This window comes from Gobius niger (genome assembly GCF_951799975.1).
Source record: "Gobius niger genome assembly, chromosome: 6".
NCBI classification, from domain to species: Eukaryota; Metazoa; Chordata; class Actinopteri; order Gobiiformes; family Gobiidae; genus Gobius; species Gobius niger.
The window spans coordinates 30,427,137-30,449,434 of record NC_136857.1 but is presented as its reverse complement, the minus strand read 5'-3'; the positions used below and the strand labels follow the sequence as shown (position 1 = coordinate 30,449,434).

The 22,298-nt window shown below is 41.8% G+C and overlaps 1 protein-coding gene across 2 annotated transcripts in view; it reads left to right on the top strand.

Moving 5' to 3' along the window:
• Positions 1–22,298, top strand: part of plch2a (phospholipase C, eta 2a) — a 103,445-nt gene that overhangs the window by 44,898 nt on the left and 36,249 nt on the right. The window contains exons 3-5 of one of the 2 annotated variants that reach the window (XM_079558015.1): positions 2,148–2,404; positions 3,302–3,418; positions 12,870–13,040. In XM_079558015.1, coding sequence (XP_079414141.1) covers positions 2,148–2,404; positions 3,302–3,418; positions 12,870–13,040 — 545 coding nt within the window. Of the gene's footprint in view, positions 1–2,147; positions 2,405–3,269; positions 3,419–12,869; positions 13,041–22,298 lie in introns of those variants that run through there. The other variant, XM_079558014.1, reaches the window with a different exon arrangement.

Genomic DNA, 22,298 nt, shown 5'->3' with positions numbered 1-22,298 from the left:
AACTGTCAAAAGACTGATTTCAGCTGTAACAAGATTAAAGTCACAGGCATGTTTTTGTGGTTTGAGTGTTTTATGACCAGCTGCTATAAGTGATGTGTGGCATTATATTCTAGTACTCCTTAGATATTCACATTCTACTTTTAGCAGGGAAACTATAGGTTTAATTTATGGTATGGTTCTCTGTGTCTCCCGGCTCTGACCCCAGATCCGCCCCTGGTCCCTCTCCTGCTGTTGTTTCTGATAACTAGTATTGGGTTCGTTATTGTTCTTCACAACAAGAACGTCACAGGTTTGATTCCCACCTGGACATGGCTTTTCTGTGGATCTATGAAAGATGGTAGTATGTAGTCAGACAGAATGTTTGCTTACCTGCTTTTCTAGTTTCGACCACTTCCTGTGATCTTCCTCAGAAGTGTCACCTGGTGGTGGCGGTGACGTGTTGTAGGCAGCTTACATGGATTTACCAGTCAATAGGGAGAGCGCCCCCTACTGACTGACGCCTTCTCTCGGTTTATATACATTTCGGATGATGGATCCATACTTTTACAACCAGAGGGCGCTTCTGAAGAAGATCATAGGAAGTGACCGAAACTAGTAAAGCAGGTAAACAAACCTTCTGTCTTACTAAAAGAACCATTGTAATAGTTTTAGCTAAGAAGACATGTTCTCCCCGTGTCGGTGTGGGTTCCTGAAGGTACTCGGGTTATCCATCCATCCATCTTCCATCCATCCATCCATCCATCTTCCATCCATCCATCCATCCATCCTCTTCCATCCTCTTCCATCTGTCTGTTGCCGGGTCATGGGGGCAGCGGTTGGAGCTGCCCAAATCACATTGCTCCGGCCCCTTATGACTCCTCCTGCAGGTGGTGGGTCGACAGAAGGACGGCCTCATGATTCTAACAGGGCCTGTTGGTCTCTCATAAGGGGCTTCTTTGTCTGACCCGTCACCGAGGACCTGTTTGCCTTCGGAGACCCTACCAGGGGCACGAAGCCCCCGACAACAGAGCTCCCAGGATCATTCGGGCACTCAAACCCCTCCACCACGTTAAGGTGGCGGTTCCAGGAGGGGACTTGGGTTTCCCCTACCAATAAAAACATGTGCAATAGGTTCCCCCCTGGGGCCAGGACTCCTCTGGAAATGAGGTTCCTGATCTCAGTGGGACCTTCCTGGTCAAATAAAGAATAAATAAATATAAATCCTGAGGTTATTATAACTTCTTTCCAAGCGCTCTTTAGAGTAATCATTTGAGCTGCTTTACAACTCTCGGTGCACAGCAGGAGAGGAGAATGGCGGGGACTTCAATTAGACTGCATATTTGAAGTTAGTTCATGTCTTAAGAAATCAACAACAAAAAACAACTTAATTTCGTTTTTCGTCATATATTTGTTTGCTGTTTTTTGTTTTGTTTTAGTCAATGAAAATGTCAAAGTTCAAAATGTATTTGGTCAACTTTTATGGTATTTAATATAATAATGACACATTCTGCTGCTTCATGGAGCTTCTGCCACATTGACTGGGACCGGACATCAGACGTTTAAATGTTTTCAATTACTTCTTTTCATTTTTGTTTTGTCTTTTGCTGATGAAAAGATGTGGAGATTTTAGTCATGGTTGTAGTCATTATGAACTACGTGTAAACAAGCAGCAGCCTCCCTCTCTCTTGGCACAGCTGCATTTTTTTGCCATAATGGTCCTGAGGAAAGCAGTTTTTTAAAAGTAAACAAACAGCTAGCTTATTAAGACGTTTGAGACCGGGAGGTGTCACATGGGGCGCAACAGGAAACAAAAAAGGGACAAACGGGGCAAGATGGTGGAGCTGAGCAGTGCAGGACACCACGGTCTGAAACGGGGACAAACCCAGGAGGCGCTGCACCGTTTCAGAGGATTAAAGGAGACTGAAGGCAGCCAGGTTTCCTCCGGTTGCTACGGTTTCTCCTACCTCCAGAAACATGCTGCTCAAGATTAACACCTGAACACAATTTTGTTATATACTGTTATACAATGACAAAGAGTTATACGGTTTATATGGTTATATGTTTAAAATGTGACTTTGTAAGACACCATTACAGTTCCTATCAGCACAAACAATATCGATGTGGTTTAATTAAAGATGTCTAATCGCTTTGGTTTCCTTTGTGTGCAGTCTCCATCGACTCGATCCGGGAGGTGTGTGAGGGGAAGCAGTCAGAGATCTTCCAGCGCTACTCGGACGGCAGCTTCGACCCCAACTGCTGCTTCAGCCTGTACCACGGCGAGCACATGCACAGCCTGGACCTGGTGTGTGGGACGGCGGAGGACGCGCGGACGTGGATCACCGGGCTCAAGTACCTGATGGCCGGGATCAGCGACGAAGACAGCCTGGCCAAGCGGCAGCGCACACGCGACCAATATCCTGCTTTGGTGAAGGGGCTGCACCACTGGGGGAAATATACTCACTGCAATTTTTTCTGATGCGCATTATGACACATTGTAATAGGCTCGTTGCATGATATGGGTATGTTAATTCCACTACCCTGACCATCCCATTCTTATTCTATGGGGATTTAGCTGATGAAGGGAGTTTGACTTGAAGCTAAAGGTTAATAAGAAATGAAAAAAGGAGATCCGATCAATAAAACTATGACCAAACAATGTTTTTTATGCAGTAGTTAAGATTTACGGCACAATTTTTTAATTTGATGCTGACTCGGATGTCTCCTCCTCAGAAGGGAAGGCTTCAGTGGAGGAGACGTCTTATCCGGTTAAGGCTCAAGGCTCTTATAATCAACTCAGGGCCTTTCTCACAGGGAGACTGCCAGTCGCAATCTCACTGGCTTGGAGACTCAAGGCGCCACTGGTCTAAGAGATGTCTCCAAGACGTCCCCTGGAGATGAGGCGAGTCTCCAGGTATCATCTCGATGAAAACAAACAGGTTCGATTAGTGCTGAGTCCCCGCATGGTCTCCGAGAGGTTTATGCAGTCTACGCAGCTGTTGAAATGTCACAAACACTATTTGTTGTCCTCAACCTGTGAGACGCTTCTGTGACGTCCCTGCAATGTCTCTGAGACCTGTCGGACACCAAGGAGATCTCAAAGAGACGTACTGCTTGAATCTGTTAGTTTTCACCAAAACTACCTGGAGACTCGCAACTTGAGTCTCCAACTAGTCTCAAGGCCTTTGGAAATCAAGACTAGTTTTGACTGTCAAAATGGTTTAGCCGATAACCCTGAACCCTGACAGTTTCTCGCAGCAGGTGAATTTGTCTTTGTAAAGCGTTTTTTTTCCTTGACCTACGCGTGGTTACGTGGCTGAAACAGACCTTCGCGGAGGCGGATAAGAACGGCGACGGCAGCCTGAGCATCAGCGAGGTCCTACAGCTCCTGCACAAGCTCAACGTCAACCTGCCAAGACAGAAGGTCAAGCAGATGTTCAAGGTACACAAACGCACCGTCCCTCACCTGATGTCTGCGTGAACCTGACACAAGGTCCTCCAAAACTCCAGCGTTCTGACCATTCCTTTGTGGCCACCGTTCAGTCACAGCCCTTTATGTGCAACAAATGCAGAAGACGCTTCCTCTCTAATAGCCTTGCATTAGTTACATTAAGCAACGTCTATTTGCAACATCTTTCTTTACATCAGGTTTGTGACGTAAATAAGAGGCCGATTTTCATTTTAAAAAAAAAAGCAGTGTTTGGCAGCATGTAATCCAGAGCGTGAGTTCGCGTTACCTCTCCATTTTGTTTTTCTTCTTTGTAAAGTATGCACGCTGTGGTCAGTCAGTAGCACAGAGCTGATTAGCCTTTGTCTTGCCTCTTAAAGTAATTGTCTGTACGATTGCAGAGTGAGGGAGATGTTCAAATTTGAAAGCCCCGCCTCTCCCCTCCTGATCAGACCAGGAAGACACTCCTAGTTTGCAAAAATGAGGAGTGAGAGACCAGTATTTCAAAAGTTAACGATCAGGGCCCCTCCCCTTCTTTCCTGATTGGACCTGACAGGCTGGTTCACAGGAAAGCTTGTCTAATTGGTCAAAGCAATGGCATCAAGGTTTCTGATTAGTTGCTTAGATCAGCAGAGGAAGGGACTTTAGAAGAATGTTTTAAAATGATTTAATATTATTCGCTTTATGGTAAGGCCCTAGTGATCCATTAAGTGTAATCTTTTATATTTGTAAAACATTTAAACATACAGACTGTCACTTTAAACTCTTAATATTTATGTTTTCCTAAGAGTGTCAGCCAGCATTTGTCACACAGGTGTCCTGTAGTGACTGGATGAGGCGGGTCCTCCCCCAGAGACCTGTCCACACTCAGTCAGCCAGTCAGACTACACCCGGGGCAGCAGGGGCGTCCCACAGGCGCAGCAGCGCTTTGTACTTTAGCTCGAGGCTTACAACCTGTCGGCCTCAGCTCTGGGGATGGATTGGCAGTTAATTACTAAAAGCACACAGTCGAGCGGAGTAGTGGAGTGTCTGCATTACCTGTGTCAAGCCCAGTTAGCACTATAATAATGATCAAAAGGAAGGGGATACACTCACTGGTAAAACAAAAAAAATATATGTGAATATGCCATTCCTCATTCTAGACGAGATGAAGACGGCATCGCCGAAGTGTAGCGGATAATAAAACTTTAAAGGCGCACTGCGAAACAGTATTTGGATTATACTGTTTCCACACACTCCGGGTCCTGCACTGATGCTGAATAAACTGCCCCTGCCCATTTTCATCGATCCCCTTGGACAACATTGCTTTTTCTTTTATTCAACATTGTGAACAAAATCCCCCCCAGTCACCAGGCAAGCGGCGTTCAATTATTAAACCAGAATGCTTCAAACATCCACTGCTGAGTGTCAAAACGTTGGCTGTTTATGCCCAGAAATGTCCAGCCGTGTCGATCGTCAGACAGAAGGAGGGTTGGAGGGTAGATCTATTTATATATAGCTTTATAAAGCCAGCTTTTATACCTATAGATTACACGTTTCCCTTTTTCTGAAAAGCGGAGACAATAAAGATCGATAATAATGATGATGAAGATGATGAAGATTTTTTTTTTTACAGATTTTTCCACAATTGCAACTTAACTGCCACCGGGTCAGAGTCACCAATACACACTAATAGCATCACAAAGAAGAAGCTAGCAGTCTAACGGGCAAAGCTAACTGCGGGCTAGCGCCACTTAAACAGTATTTACAGCCAAGTTTGAGTGAACAAAATTAGAATGAGTTACTTCTGCTTTGAAATGTGTCAAAAGTCCAAAGTTTATAAACCAAATGACATTTATTGAAGATTGAAAAGTGCATTCACACACAATGTAACAAAGGGTTGTGTAACTGTTACTGAATGATGATAAAACCGCTTGGTTTTGCAGCAGAAAGTATTGCGATACGATTTTTTGTTCCAGCCCTAATATCTTTGAACTCGAATCAAAAATCCCCTCAGAAAATGTATCTAAAAAGACCCTTACATTTAAACCTGGCTCGATCCACAATTCAAATGTTGTCGCCTAAAATAGAGGCTATTTATATATATATATAATAACATAAAATGAAGCCAGAAAAGAACACACATTTTTCCCCTCTTATTTATATCAGTGATGTTCAGCAAAAGTTCAAATTGAAATTTCTAAATGTAAAAGTTCCCATAGTCACCTGCAGCGTCTCTCTTTTTCTATCCTTGCTCTGTTTACTGGAAGAGATACACATGTTTAGAAATGATAAATGTGTTGATTTTTTTGCGTGTTTGGCATAAAACGAAAAACGAAAGGTGCTGTCTTGAAAAGCTTTGACTTGTATAAACCTTAAAAGCAAAGTTTTGTTCTCAAACTTCCGCTGGACTTGAATGAGGCCGAGCCTGAGTCTGCCGCAGGTCAGGGCGTCTGGTGAAGTGGGCTAAGCTGGGTGTTGTTCTACAAACTCTCCTGTCCACACAGATCTGTCCCACCGGAGCCATCTGCCCCTGAGCGTAGCCATATGGCCCTCCGTCCCCGGGCTGGAGGCTTAGCGCTCAGCGGGAGGGGCCCCGGAGCAGGCTAATCTGTGTGCTAAGTGTTGATCCTGGGCACTGTGTTAGCCAACATCTGCATCAGGAGGAATCACCCCGGCTTAGGCCACACGGGCTGAGGGCCACGTGGTCCAAGGGCCAGCTCTCTCGCTGAGACATTGTGCTATTCCAATAGTGTTGGATAGGGCCGTTAAAGGAACATACCACCGTTTTTCCATACTGTGATATGTTCTTACCTGAGCTTAGACGAGTTGATACGTACCTGTCTGGTCGTTGTGCGTGCCCGTGGAAGAGCGTGGTAGCTTCTAACGTCACCCAATTTGGAGCTATAGGAATACATTGGGAGAGGCCAAATGCTAGCAACTTCTTTGGTCGTTTTGCGTGACTGAGGGCACACAGTTCTTCCATACTGCGATATGTTCTTACCTGAGCTTAGACGAGTTGATACGTACCTGTCTGGTCTTTGTGTGTGCACGTGGAAGAGCGTGGTAGGTTCCAACTTCACCCCCGTTTGGAGCTATAGGAATACATTGGGAGAGGCCAAATGCTAGCAACTTCTTTGGTTGTTTTGCGTGACTGAGGGCACGCGCAAAAGCGAGAAAGGTACGCATCAACTCGTCTAAGCTCTGGCAAGAAAATATCTCAGTAAGTATCTCCTTTAAGGTAAACACTGCAATGACATTTCGCTTCGGTTCAACTGTTTTTATCCATATTATTATTATTATTGAAAACCTCTTAACCTCCATCTCGTGCATTGTCTCCAGTTCAGCCGGCCTTACCCAAATTGAAAGGTTCCTTGACTGGAGAGCTATAGGCCAGTGTAACATCTCAATTGAAAGCTAAGACCAACACAACTGATCTAAACCGATCCTTTTCATTGTATTTTTGTCAATCGCTTTATTTCTCATTTTTCTTGGTCGCTTTTTTGTCACATTTTTGCTTCTTTTGCATGTTTTATTGTTACGCTTTCTTCCTCGTTTTGCCGCTATATTGTCGCAAGAATAAGCTTTTAGATTTGGGTAATGACAAACAGGAGAACATGTGCTTAAGAGGTTCACAAAAAATGTATTAAAGCACACTTTTATTCAGTGATTCCTACAGAACAAATCTAGCTTCCATTCCATTGCTAAGTCCACCCTCCCACCGCTACAGCCCTAGTGTTGGACAGACCAGAGGCAAAATCCTACAGAAGCCTTCGGAATGGCCAAGGTGCGTCCTGATTGTTCAGGGCTAGCAAACATGTTTTTTTTGTGTTTTTTTTTATAAAACATGATTTTGGAGGAGGTTTTCGGAGTCCCAGCACCAAACGGGGCCTGAGCTGGAACAATAAGAGACAGCTAAATGTCAGAGCTGTACCCGCTCTGTCCAAATCCGCAGCCTCTTTCCACCACAAACATGAGGCCAGAATGTGAACTTTCCTGAGTCTGTCAGGGCTGTTACATCAGCGGCGCTCCGGAAACAGGCGTGTGGACTTACACACACAGGAAATATGTGCTGTAGTTGAATCCTGTCCTCTTTATTGGCTACTGGGGATGTCGAGGTTAACCTGTTTTACATTCACCCCGATTATTTAAAGTTAACCGTAAGAATTCTAGAAGCCGAGGTTTACAGCAGAAATGTCTTGCGCGAGGTATGAGCTGATACGTCGAATATGAAACAACGCCTTTGAGAGAATCCTTCGCAGTGATTGTCCAAGTCAAGGAAAAAGGATTATGGGAATCTTGCTCCATATCCGATGTCTTTGGGGTGAACAATAAAAGATGGAGCAGCCAGAGTGAGACTCGAGCACTGCGCCCTGAAGGGTTGTCCTCTTGAGATGATGCAACCCAAGCCTTGTCTCCTCCACAGAGCCTCGGGACGTAAGTCTGTCTGGCTGTGCTCTGACGTCTCCTCTGGGGGGGGGGGTCTTGTTGTGATGAAAAGTCAGGCAGACACACAGCAGCTTCCCCCTGACCCCCAAAGCTCGCGGTGCAGTCTACTCGTATGTTTCTCTGGCTGTTGCATGTGTTTCTGTCCTACGGCTGCAGTCGGTATGGTCTGTGAGGTTATGGAAAAACACCGGGAGACTCTTAACCCTCGTGTTGCCTTCGCGGGTCTTTTTGACCCGCTGTCATGTTCCGGGCATTTGGATGCAAGGTGACACAAGGGGGCTCCCTTCCAACCTTCTCAGTGTAAATGTGAATTGACTTTCTTCAGAGTTAGACTTTAGGTCAGACACCATGAGTGACAGTAACATGACACTAAATACAGTGAGCTCTTTGTTTCCAGTAAAAAGGCTGAGGCCTCATTTCTCTTCAGTCACAGACTGAGAAGTGAAGAAGGAAGTCAGGGAGCTTCTGCTTTAGACAGAACTTCAGACTTCTGCTGCATGTAAGAGTCATATTACATCATGTCAAATGTTGTAATCTGTAAAGCACTTTGTGATACCTTTCGGTATGCAAAGTGCTTTATAAATAAAGATTGATTGATCATATTCTGAAACCCAAATCTGTAGTAAAAACATAATATATGGAAATAATTATTACAAATAAATAAAAAGAAATATATTTGAAAATCATGTATCTAATCAAAAAAAAGTTTTATTTACTCTCATTCTAAAAAAAAATTAAAACAAACAAACAAACCCTAACCATTTGTATCTGCTGTAAAGTCATGTGTGTCCCAGTTCCTCTGAGTCGTGGTGGGTCATGGTGGACCATGACAGATGTGGACAGGACTGTGGTAGATCTACTTTTACTTTGGAGAAAATAGTTAAATGAACCTCACAAGCTTCTTTTGTAACATCTGTCCACATCAGTCCTGCTGCACCACGACTCAGAGGAACTGGGACAAACATGACTCTACAGCAGATACAAATGGTTAGGGTTTGTTTGGGTTTTCTTTTTTAGAATGAGAGTACATTTAAAAAAAAACTTTTTTTGATTAGATACAGCATTTTTGTAATTGTAATTATTTTCAATATATTATGTTTTTACTACAGATTTGAGTTTCAGAATATGATCAATCAATCATTATTTATAAAGCGCTTTTCATACCGAAAGATATCACAAAGTGCTTTACAGATTACAACATTTGATATCATGTAATATGACCACTACATGCAGCAGAAGTCTGAAGTTCTGTCTAAAGCAGAAGCTCCATGACTTCCTTCTTCACTTCTCAGTCTGTGACTGAAGAGCAATGAGGCCTCTGACTTTTTACTGCAAACAAAGAGCTCACTGTATTTAGCGTCATGTTACTGTCACTCATGGTGTCTGACCTAAAGTCTCACTCTGAAGAAAGTCAACTCACATTTACACTGAGAAGGTTGGAAGGGCGCCCCCTTGTGTCACCTTGCATCCAAATGCCCGGAACATGACAGCGGGTCAAAAAGACCCGCGAAGGCGACACGAGGGTCATAACATACATCATTTTTAGACCATCTATACTTTGTCTTTGCTTCATTCGTGACAGATGAATGGAAGAATGGATGTTTTTCACAGCATTTTTAGACCATTTTTTCCCCACAATTTTCTTATAAGTCACTAAATGCAAGTCTCGAGTCACGTCCAAGTCCCAAGCAAGTCCAAGTCAATTGGTCATGGGGTCAAGTCAAGTCAAGTCTTTCTTTAGCCGGCATCTCAAGTCGCAAACGTCAGCGTTAAGCGTAATTCTTCTTTTCAAAATGTGTTTAATCTGCTTGAAAATATTTAGAATGTATAATATATATATTTTAAATGATCCAGTCTATGTACACAATTTTAAGGAAGGGGGCCCGGGGGGGGGGCTACTTGCAAAAAATTGGAACAGAGTCTTTTAAACATGAGCTACTGTTCCCTGCAGTCAGAAAGATAAATATAAAATAATATTTTTTGTTTTTGTTAGTTTCTGCCAGTTTTTCTGTCAGTGGTTCCCCTGTAATGCCCCAGCCCCTGTATACTCGGATTCGCCCCTGCTCTTTTGAGAGAACACCTTAAAACACCGAAAAGTCTCCGAGATTTCTCAAGTCATGTGACTCGAGTCAAGTCATGTGACACGAGTCAAGTCATGTGACTCTCCCACCTCAGCTATTAGGTGTGTTTAAGATGAAGTGTGCCTCGCCTCGATTCCAGACGAGGCCAGGCGGTGGCGTCCGAGGGCGGAGAAAGGCGCCTCTAATCAAGGCAGACACATCTCAGCCCCGAGAACAGAGAGGAGCCTCAGATCACGCAGCATCTCGCGTTTGTTAGAAAGTTTGGGAATAAAACTATTTCAAAAGTTTGTGACACATTTCTGCTTCTCCCACACACCAGACAGACCCATCACTACAGCTAAATAACAGACTCTCCTCTTACAGTTTAGGATTAGAATAATAAATGTATGCTTATTTAGATGTAGGCCATATATTGAACACACTGGCACTTTCTGTCAAATATGAAGACTCTGAAGCATTTCTGCAGGTTTAAGTAGATCTTGGTGATGAGAAAAAAGGAGGCAGGAGCTGCGGAGCGTCAGGGCAACACGTCTCCGATCTAAACACAACTCATATCCAATCATCTGTCAGTCCTCTGTCAGCGTACGTGTTTACGGCACTTCATTTCCCACAATCCCTTTGGCCTTTGTAGTTCAGGCAGCCGAGCGAGGCGGAGAAAAGCAACTTTGCTCGCCGACCCAAGGCGCTCCAGCCGCCTCGGTCTCACGAGAATACGGGCACCGTCGCACAGGTGGCGTCAGAGCGATTCTGACCGGCATGCACCGCTCGCCTGCAGCCGCCTGCAGCGCCTCGCTCATCTTAAACACACCTGTTAACTAAGCTTTATTAAGTTTATTTTGGGACTTGACCTCCTAAACCTTTGCTCCAGACTCTCCAGACTTATTCCGACAGAATGATTATTTTTTTAATCATTTTTTCATTTATTGTATTTTCTTTTGTTTCAAGGTTATTCCCATTGCAGAGTCAGTGTTCATTTATGAATGAATATGGAATTATGTTTTAACAAAAAAAAGCTGATTCTCGATTCTGCCAAATCGCCGCCTTTTGCTTTGATTACTGCTTTGCACTTTTGACATTTTCTCAATGAGCTTCACGATGTCTTCACGGAAACAGAAATAGTTTGGACTTCACAGACTGAAAGATTTTTGATGGGACAGCCCTCGTGGGTGCTTCCCGCGCCCCTGTATTGAGATTCACATGCTTTACCTGGCAAAAAGACTGATGCTTGTATTGACTTGTTTTAAATCAGACCCGCAGCAGCTCTACACAAGGACTTCAGCTCGACTCTGAACCATTTTTCTCAAACAGTAACACCTGTGCTGCAGTTTGTGAATCAGGCGCTCCTTAAATCAGGTCAATGGCTCTTGTGTGGGTTTGTCTAATCACTCGGCTGTAATCAACGGAGTTCAGTGTTAGTTTGTTGTCGTCCATTATCCTCCGCCGGCCTATTGTCCGACCCACTTCTGCTGCTCTAAGTGATTAAAAACGTCCATATTCATTCCGTACCTGTCCGCCGCCTTATGATTAAACATAGGTACTTTACATTGATGGTTTCTGGTCTCTGAATACACAACGGCTCACAACACAATCCCTTTTCCAACGTTTCTGGGTCAGGCTCGGACCAGTTCCACACAAAATATGGGACGCCCACAGCAGAGTATGATGTTATTTTTCTGAGTAGGGTCACAAAATTCTGGGATTTTTGAACATTGGATGTTTGTATCGGTCTGCTGTATATTCACAGTGTAGCAGTATTACATTATTGTACAGTATATTATATAGCGGCTCAGACACAGGCCCCGCCCACTACAGTACAGTAGTGTCATGGTTTGTCAGGACCTGAGTGAGTGTGATTAAACTAAATCATGATATAAACTGAGCCGTTTGTCCAGCGCTTCTTAAAAAAAAGGGTTAAGCAGAATGTAGCTTTAGGTAAGCTGTGTTTTTATTGGTTTTTTGTTTGGGACAGTGCATGTTAATGAACATATGTGGGACTCATGCATGTAAACACACCACGCCAGATTGTAGACTCTGTTAAATGTTATTTAGTCAACTTCATATTTCTAATATTTATAATAATCATGTTTAATGAAGGTCCTTCGTGGAGCTCCTCCCACATGCACAAAGCTCAGAGCTGTTTCTAGAATTATTGGGCAACAAATAGTTCACTTATTGTTTTTTTGTTTGTTCAATGAAAAATGCAAAAACACACTTTTTATTTGAATATTTGAAAGTTCCCTTGATTTCCAGACTGATGTCCCCATCAAAAGTTTCCAGAACGTTCCCAAAATGTATTGGGAATTTCCCGTCCCTTTGCAATCCTAGTGCTGTTTTAACGGTTGTTTAATGTTAATGTCCTCTGAGAATTAGCCTGGCTGGAAAAGAAAGTTCACTGTATTTATTGGTTTATTTGGACAGTGCAAGTTACTGAACAAGCCACACCGGATTGTAGCCTTGGGCTAATTTCCATCCGTCGTCCCCATGTGCCCTCTCAAACACACTCTCATTCATCCTGTCCTATTGTACATGTTTTTAGTGATTACCCGGGAGTACCCGGAGGAAACCTAGGTACATGCAAGCTCCACATGCAAGGTACACACAGAAAGGCCCCGTCCCTAGTGGGAATCAAACCTGGACCTTCTAGCTGTGAAGCATGAGCGCTAACCGCTGTGCTACCGTGCCGCAGTGCCGTACCATGCCGTCCTGTTGAGCTCCTGGCGTGCTCCTGGCAAGCTCTTGTTGAGATCCTGGTGTGCTCCTGTTGAGCTCCTGGCGTGCTCCTGTTGAGATTGAGCTCACACTCCTGGTGAGCTCGTGGCGAGCTCCTGGTGAGCTCCTGGTGAGCTCCTGGCGCGCTCCTGGCGCGCTCCTGGCATGCTCCTGGAGAGCTGTGAGATCCTCTGTGTTGACCTCTCTGGCCTGTGTCTGTTTTTTAGGAAGCCGACACCGACGATAACCAGGGCACTCTGGGCTTCGAGGAGTTCTGCTCCTTCTACAAGATGATGTCCACTCGCCGTGACCTGTACCTGCTCCTGCTGACCTACAGCAACCATAAGGACCACCTGGACACCAGCGACCTCACACGCTTCCTGGAGACGCAGCAGAAGGTGGGCACTGGGCACACATGGGGCTCAAGGCGCTTTACAAAGACATAAAATAGGCCATGAAGAAATGATTAGGTGATCAGAGAGAAAAACCACATACATGTTACTGGATAGATGAAGGAAGCTTCTGTAGGAATGTAGGAAGTCTTTATGAAGTCTTTGGAAAGGACAGGAGAGACTGGTGTCTCCCAAGCCTCTGGTCGAAGTGGTTGTTTGGAATTTGTGGCAAGGGTGTAGTAATGCAAAATCCAGTCCAGACCTGCACACTTCCATCCTCCAAAAACACATGAATCTGTGATGCTTTGTAAAGGTTTCTCCAGCTGTGATAAATGACCAGACATATTCGTAAGACCTGGTTATAATCCGCCTCAAAAGCTTTGTTTTTCTTTCCTTCATAATGTCCAGGAACAGCCCAAACACGACCCTCAGATCAAACGCAGCTCTGTGAGTGTTTTAGCTGCGTCTAAAGCCAAACCTAAACCTCAACACTAACAAGCACATGACGGACACCTGACACCTTTTACTGTAGAGCACTACTGTTTTGTTTTGTATTTTGAGCCCAGGGGCACATTTGATTATAAAGCAGCTTTGAAACATTAGAAAACATAGCCAATTTTACCTCTAATACTAATAATGAAAATGTAGGGTATTATCTTAAAGTCATACCACACTTGCACCGTGAGCTGAACCGTTACGACTCTAATGTATGGTGCAGTATTTGTATTGTTCCCAGTTAGTAAACCTTAACCTTAACATTAATCTGTATGTAGCAGGTCCTATAAGCCTGGCTAATGGTATTCATCAATAATAATGATACAAGATTGATACATAATTGTAGCTTTAAAACAGCCATAGACCCCTGAAAGACATTAACATGAAAATAATGACCTATTAGCATATGTTTCAAGAGGGAATAAACATCATTTGGAGTGTTTTCTGCACATGTAGTCCTTTCTGCGTTTCATTTAACTGGATAATATCTTGGATGACCTAACCCCACACAAACACACACACACACACACACACACTCTGCTCTAAACCACAGGGTTCGCAGGTTGTTTCCGTAATGAGCCCCCGTGGAGGCAGCTTCATTTTGTTTAGTCTGCAGATCAGGCCGTCACCTGCAGGCTTTGCTAATTACAACCATTCGAATTGGGATCTCATTCGGATTACAAACGATCTCGTAGCTCCAAGCAACATCCGCAAACAGAAAAACACATTTGATTCGGCCTTATCGCACCAGATGAGTCGGTGTCTTCACCTTCTAGCGTCGTCAGGCGGATGATTTTGTGACTGGAGATGATATTTGTTGATTAATATCTTGACGCCAGTGCCTACAAATGGAAAACAATACAGCGACTGCAACTAATGATTTCCCTTGGTAATTTGACTTGGATAGAGGTTTTTAGTGGCAGGGGAAAACATGCAGACACACAGGAAACGCCTGTCTGGTCTGGGAGTCGAATTAACTTTTACTTTTTAAGGTCAATTTGAATGTTCTAAATTATTTCTATTTGTCAAATGCCAGAAGAATGAGAGATAGAATTTTCTACACGGTTTATATTACTTTTTACAAACTCAAAAGTTTACATACATTTCATTAATATTTGGGAGCATTGCCTTTAAACTGTATAACTTGGGTCAAACGTTTTGGATTTCCTTTCACAAGCGTCTCACAGTAGTTGGCAGGAGTTTTGGTCCAGTTTTAGCCACCTTGCGTGCCTATGCCTTTTCAGCTCTGCCCATACATTTTCAACTGGATTGAGATCAGGACTTTGTGATGACCACGTCAAAACATTGACTTGGTTTTCCTTAAGCCACGCTGTAACCAGTTTGACAGTTTGCTTTGGGTCATTATCTATTTGGACCCATCTGTGCCCGAGCTTTAACTTCCTGCTGATGTTTTGAGATGTTGCTTCAATATTTCCACATAGTGTTCTTTCTTCATGATGTCATCTATTTTGTGAAGTGCACCAGTCCCAAAACAACCCCACAGCATGATGCTGCCCCCCGTATTTCCCAGTTGGGACGGTGTTCTCAGGCTCATTAAAAGAAAACTTTTTTTTTTTTTTTCGTCAGACCACAGGATATGTCTCCAAAAAATAAAGTCTTTATCCTTTTTTTCATCTGCAAACTCCAATCTGTCTTTTTGATGTTTCTTTTGGAGTCAGAGCTTCTTCCTGGCAGAGTTCCCTCTCAGCCCATGTCGGTGCTGGACTTGCTTCACTCTGGATAATGACAAACTCTTACCAGGTTCAGCATCTTCACCAGGTCTTCTGCATTTGTTCTTGGGTTGATATTCACGTTTCAGACACAGCACGTTCATCTCTGGAACACAGAACCTGCCTTCTCTCTGATCTGTATGATGACTGGTCATTTCCATCATTGTTTGAACCAATGAACCTGAACCTTCAAGTGTCTTAAAAGTACACCCAAGAATAATGCAAATGTGTCTTTTTTTAGTGTATATGGTTCTCACTGTATATCAGTAATGTATCGAAAAAATTCAATTTCACCTTAAAGGTATAGTAGAGGTTAGGGATGTCCAGATGAACTCTCTCGTGTGAGGTCTGGTGTGGGTGTTGTTGTGGCTGCATTGGTTTTATATAGCACTTTTCTGGACATTCAAAGACGCTTTACCTTGCATTATTCACTCCAAACTTATTGATGGTAAGCTACTATTGTAGCTACAGCAGCCCAGGGGTAGACTGACAGAAGCGAAGCTACTAGTATGTGCCATTGGCCCTTCCGACCATCAGCCTCTCTCACACACTACATTCACCCAGGCTTTCTAGCGTTTCCGAACGGAGAAAGAACCAGCCAGGCTCTTCCTGCTTAGCTTCAGATCTGACGGGATCAGGCAGAGCAAAGGTGTGGCCCCCACACACACGTGCAAAGCCTGCCCTCGGAAAGGAGCAGCAAAAGGCGCCAAATATGAAACGTCTTCGAGATAATCCTTTGCTATAAATACTGTATCTGCATAATTCCCAATAAAGTCATGCAAATGTTCAGAAATAGCCTCCACTCCTGGCCCAGGATGCAAATAAAAAGCAAATGCAAAACATCTGATAATTAACTTTAGAGAACATAAAACTGAGCCGAGACCAGATTGTGGCCAGAATTGTCATCAAAATAACATAACTTAACATTTAGTCTGCCGTTTCTCGATCCCGTCGTCACTATGCCGTGTTGGAGCGAGCGTTTAAATCCACCTCCTCGTGTGTGCCGAAGTCTCCCATCAGTGTCGGCGGTCCGTGTTCCCCCGGCGTGGCTCTCGACATCTGTTAGCGGAGTAAACGGCGGAATGAGCTCAAGCGCTTCACATTAAAGCGCCGCTAAAGCCCATAAAGCCGGCGCTCCGTGGCTCCAAACTGCCGCCGGGACCATTAGCCCGTTATTGTTTTGCTCTCTTACGGAGGAGGTCAGCGGTGCACTCGGGAGGGAGCTTTAGGGGCCGCAGGAAAGAAAAAAAGTGCTTATGCGGCTGCGGGGCAAATGTCAATGGGCCCCGCAGGGAAGCAGACGCCTGAGTCAGGGGGTTAGCATGAGGCGGCGCGCTAACGACACCACTCCTGAAAACACCGGGGGCTAATGAGCTGCGCTCTCTCCTGGGGAAGAGAGGCCAAATCTGTCTGCAACACAAATTTACAACTTCTCTTTTCTATGTTTGTCGTCTTGAGTAAATTTCTTTAACCACCTTCACACACATCAGACCCACTAGGAGGTCAATGACAAATATAGAGATGAACACCGGTTAGAGAGTCCTCAGAGCTCGGGCTGTAACCATGATGACTATATCGACTTATCGTTCAATAAATGACAGATAAACAGCTCAATAAACGGCTCATTTGTGTCTCATTGTATTTCATGTTCGAGATGAAGCACTTTTCGAACACATCTTAACTCTCATTTCAAGCTTTAGAGTTAGTTTCTGTTGCATTATAGGGATTTCAATAACATGATTTATCCCAGGGGTGCCCAAACTTTATGTCTCTGAGGGCCAAAATGAATAAGTGCCTGTGGGTCGCAGGCCAAACAAGGCGATGTCAAGCATGAAACACATAATCACATATAAACACACAGAATTACTTTATTTTCTTTTTTGGTGTACATTTGAATTTAAGTCAATCTATGCAAATAACATGCTACATTAAAGCAAATGTAAACTATGGCAAAAGCCAAGTTTTAGTAGAACAAACTTAATTGACTGAAATCATAACATCATGATCCAACGCACCAAATTAAAAGCACCATCGTATTCATTAGTTCAACTTTCTTCCTGCCTAACTATTCACAGACAAAACACATATCACTCTGGCAACAGTTAAAGAACATTCTATATCACTCTGGCAACAGTTAAAGAACATTCTATATCACTCTGGCAACAGTTAAAGAACATTCTATATCACTCTGGCAACAGTTAAAGAACATTCTATATCACTCTGGCAACAGTTAAAGAACATTCTATATCACTCTGGCAACTTTTACAGAACATTCTATATCACTCTGGCAACAGTTAAGTAACATTCTATATCACTCTGGCAACAGTTAAAGAACATTCTATATCACTCTGACAACTTTTACAGAACATTCTATATCACTCTGGCAACAGTTAAAGAACATTCTATATCACTCTGGCAACAGTTAAGTAACATTCTATATCACTCTGACAACAGTTAAAGAACATTCTATATCACTCTGGCAACAGTTAAGTAACATTCTATATCACTCTGGCAACAGTTAAAGAACATTCTATATCACTCTGGCAACTTTTACAGAACATTCTATATCACTCTGGCAACAGTTAAAGAACATTCTTTATCACTCTGGCAACAGTTAAAGAACATTCTATATCACTCTGACAACAGTTAAAGAACATTCTATATCACTCTGGTAACAGTTAAAGAACATTCTATATCACTCTGGCAACAGTTAAAGAACATTCTATATCACTCTGGCAACAGTTAAAGAACATTCTATATCACTCTGACAACAGTTAAAGAACATTCTATATCACTCTGGTAACAGTTAAAGAACATTCTATATCACTCTGGCAACAGTTAAAGAACATTCTATATCACTCTGACAACAGTTAAAGAACATTCTATATCACTCTGACAACTTTTACAGAACATTCTATATCACTCTGGCAACAGTTAAAGAACATTCTATATCACTCTGGTAACAGTTAAAGAACATTCTATATCACTCTGACAACAGTTACAGGACATTCTATATCACTCTGGCAACAGTTAAAGAACATTCTATATCACTCTGGCAACAGTTAAAGAACATGCTATATCACTCTGACAACAGTTGAAGAACATTCTATATCACTCTGGCAACAGTTAAAGAACATTCTATATCACTCTGGCAACAGTTACAGGACATTCTATATCACTCTGGCAACAGTTAAAGAACATTCTATATCACTCTGACAACTTTTACAGAACATTCTATGTCACTGTGGCAACAGTTAAGTAACATTCTATATCACTCTGGCAACAGTTGAAGAACATTCTATATCACTCTGACAACAGTTAAAGAACATTCTATATCACTCTGACAACAGTTACAGGACATTCTATATCACTCTGGCAACAGTTAAAGAACATTCTATATCACTCTGACAACAGTTAAAGAACATTCTATATCACTCTGGTAACAGTTAAAGAACATTCTATATCACTCTGGCAACAGTTAAAGAACATTCTATATCACTCTGACAACAGTTAAAGAACATTCTATATCACTCTGACAACTTTTACAGAACATTCTATATCACTCTGGCAACAGTTAAAGAACATTCTATATCACTCTGGTAACAGTTAAAGAACATTCTATATCACTCTGACAACAGTTACAGGACATTCTATATCACTCTGGCAACAGTTAAAGAACATTCTATATCACTCTGGCAACAGTTAAAGAACATTCTATATCACTCTGACAACAGTTACAGGACATTCTATATCACTCTGGCAACAGTTAAAGAACATTCTATATCACTCTGACAACAGTTAAAGAACATTCTATATCACTCTGACAACAGTTAAAGAACATTCTATATCACTCTGGCAACAGTTACAGAACATTCTATATCACTCTGACAACAGTTAAAGAACATTCTATATCACTCTGGCAACAGTTAAAGAACATTCTATATCACTCTGGCAACAGTTACAGAACATTCTATATCACTGTGGCAACAGTTAAAGAACATTCTATATCACTCTGGCAACAGTTAAAGGACATTCTGTATCACTCTGACAACAGTTAAGTAACATTCTGTATCACTCTGGCAACAGTTAAGTAACAATCTATATCACTCTGGCAATTAAAGAACATTCTATATCACTCTGACAACAGTTAAAGAACATTCTATGTCACTTTGACAACAGTTAAAGAACATTCTATATCACTCTGGCAACAGTTAAAGAACATTCTATATCACTCCGGCAACAGTTAAGTAACATTCTATATCACTCTGACAACAGTTAAAGGACATTCTATATCACTCTGACAACAGTTAAAGAACATTCTATATCACTCTGACAATTAAAGAACATTCTATATCACTCTGACAACAGTTAAAGAACATTCTACATCACTCTGGCAACAGTTAAAGAACATTCTATATCACTCTGGCAACAGTTAAAGGACATTCTGTATCACTCTGACAACAGTTAAGTAACATTCTATATCACTCTGGCAACAGTTAAAGGACATTCTATATCACTCTGACAACAGTTAAAGAACATTCTATATCACTCTGGCAACAGTTAAAGAACATTCTATATCACTCTGGCAACAGTTAAAGAACATTCTATATCACTCTGGCAACAGTTAAAGAACATTCTATATCACTCTGGCAACAGTTAAAGAACATTCTATATCACTCTGGCAACAGTTAAAGAACATTCTATATCACTCTGGCAACAGTTAAGTAACATTCTATATCACTCTGGCAACAGTTAAAGAACATTCAATATCACTCTGGCAACAGTTAAAGAACATTCTATATCACTCTGGCAACAGTTAAGTAACATTCTATATCACTCTGACAACAGTTAAAGAACATTCTATATCACTCTGGCAACAGTTAAGTAACATTCTATATCACTCTGGCAACAGTTAAAGAACATTCTATATCACTCTGGCAACAGTTAAGTAACATTCTATATCACTCTGGCAACAGTTAAGTAACATTCTATATCACTCTGGCAACAGTTACAGAACATTCTATGTCACTCTGGCAACAGTTAAAGAACATTCTATATCACTCTGACAACAGTTAAAGAACATTCTATATCACTCTGACAACAGTTAAGTAACATTCTATATCACTCTGACAACAGTTAAAGGACATTCTATATCACTCTGGCAACAGTTAAAGAACATTCTATATCACTCTGGCAACAGTTAAAGAACATTCTATATCACTCTGGCAACAGTTACAGAACATTCTATATCACTGTGGCAACAGTTAAAGAACATTCTATATCACTCTGGCAACAGTTAAAGGACATTCTGTATCACTCTGACAACAGTTAAGTAACATTCTATATCACTCTGGCAACAGTTAAAGGACATTCTGTATCACTCTGACAACAGTTACAGAACATTCTATTTCACTCTGACAACAGTTAAAGAACATTCTATGTCACTCTGGCAACAGTTAAAGAACATTCTATATCACTCTGGCAACAGTTAAAGAACATTCTATGTCACTGACAACAGTTAAAGAACATTCTATATCACTCTGACAACAGTTAAAGAACATTCTATATCACTCTGACAACAGTTAAAGAACATTCCATATCACTCTGGCAACAGTTAAAGAACATTCTATATCACTCTGGCAACAGTTAAAGAACATTCTATATCACTCTGGCAACAGTTAAAAAACATTCTATATCACTCTGGCAACAGTTAAAGAACATTCTATATCACTCTGGCAACAGTTAAGTAACATTCTATATCACTCTGGCAACAGTTAAGTAACATTCTATATCACTCTGGCAACAGTTAAGTAACATTCTATATCACTCTGGCAACAGTTAAGTAACATTCTATATCACTCTGGCAACAGTTAAGTAACATTCTATATCACTCTGGCAACAGTTAAGTAACATTCTGTATCACTCTGGCAACAGTTAAGTAACAATCTATATCACTCTGGCAATTAAAGAACATTCTACGTCACTTTGACAACAGTTAAAGAACATTCTATATCACTCTGACAACAGTTAAAGAACATTCTATATCACTCTGGCAACAGTTACAGAACATTCTATGTCACTCTGGCAACAGTTAAGTAACATTCTATATCACTCTGGCAACAGTTAAAGGACATTCTATATCACTCTGGCAACAGTTAAAGAACATTCTATATCACTCTGGCAACAGTTAAGTAACATTCTATATCACTCTGACAACAGTTAAAGAACATTCAATATCACTCTGGCAACAGTTAAAGAACATTCTATATCACTCTGGCAACAGTTAAGTAACATTCTATATCACTCTGACAACAGTTAAAGAACATTCTATATCACTCTGGCAACAGTTAAGTAACATTCTATATCACTCTGGCAACAGTTAAAGAACATTCTATATCACTCTGGCAACAGTTAAGTAACATTCTATATCACTCTGGCAACAGTTAAGTAACATTCTATATCACTCTGGCAACAGTTACAGAACATTCTATGTCACTCTGGCAACAGTTAAAGAACATTCTATATCACTCTGACAACAGTTAAAGAACATTCTATATCACTCTGACAACAGTTAAGTAACATTCTATATCACTCTGACAACAGTTAAAGGACATTCTATATCACTCTGGCAACAGTTAAAGAACATTCTATATCACTCTGGCAACAGTTAAAGAACATTCTATATCACTCTGGCAACAGTTAAAGAACATTCTATATCACTGTGGCAACAGTTAAAGAACATTCTATATCACTCTGGCAACAGTTAAAGAACATTCTATGTCACGCTGGAAACTCTGTGACGTTAAAATAACAGACACCTATGTAGTTCGTTGTAAAACAGGAAGTGACCTCCCTCTCTCCTGTTGCAGCTGAATTGTTTGCCTTTTTCAGCGAACCACGTTATTTTGGTTTGGTGGATTACTTTACTTTGAGAGTCCAAAATGGTCCTGAAGAAAGCAGCTTTTTGACGGTAAACAAACTGCTAGCTTATCAGCTAAACCCATTTGAGATCTACAAACATCTTCTTCTGAGACACTGA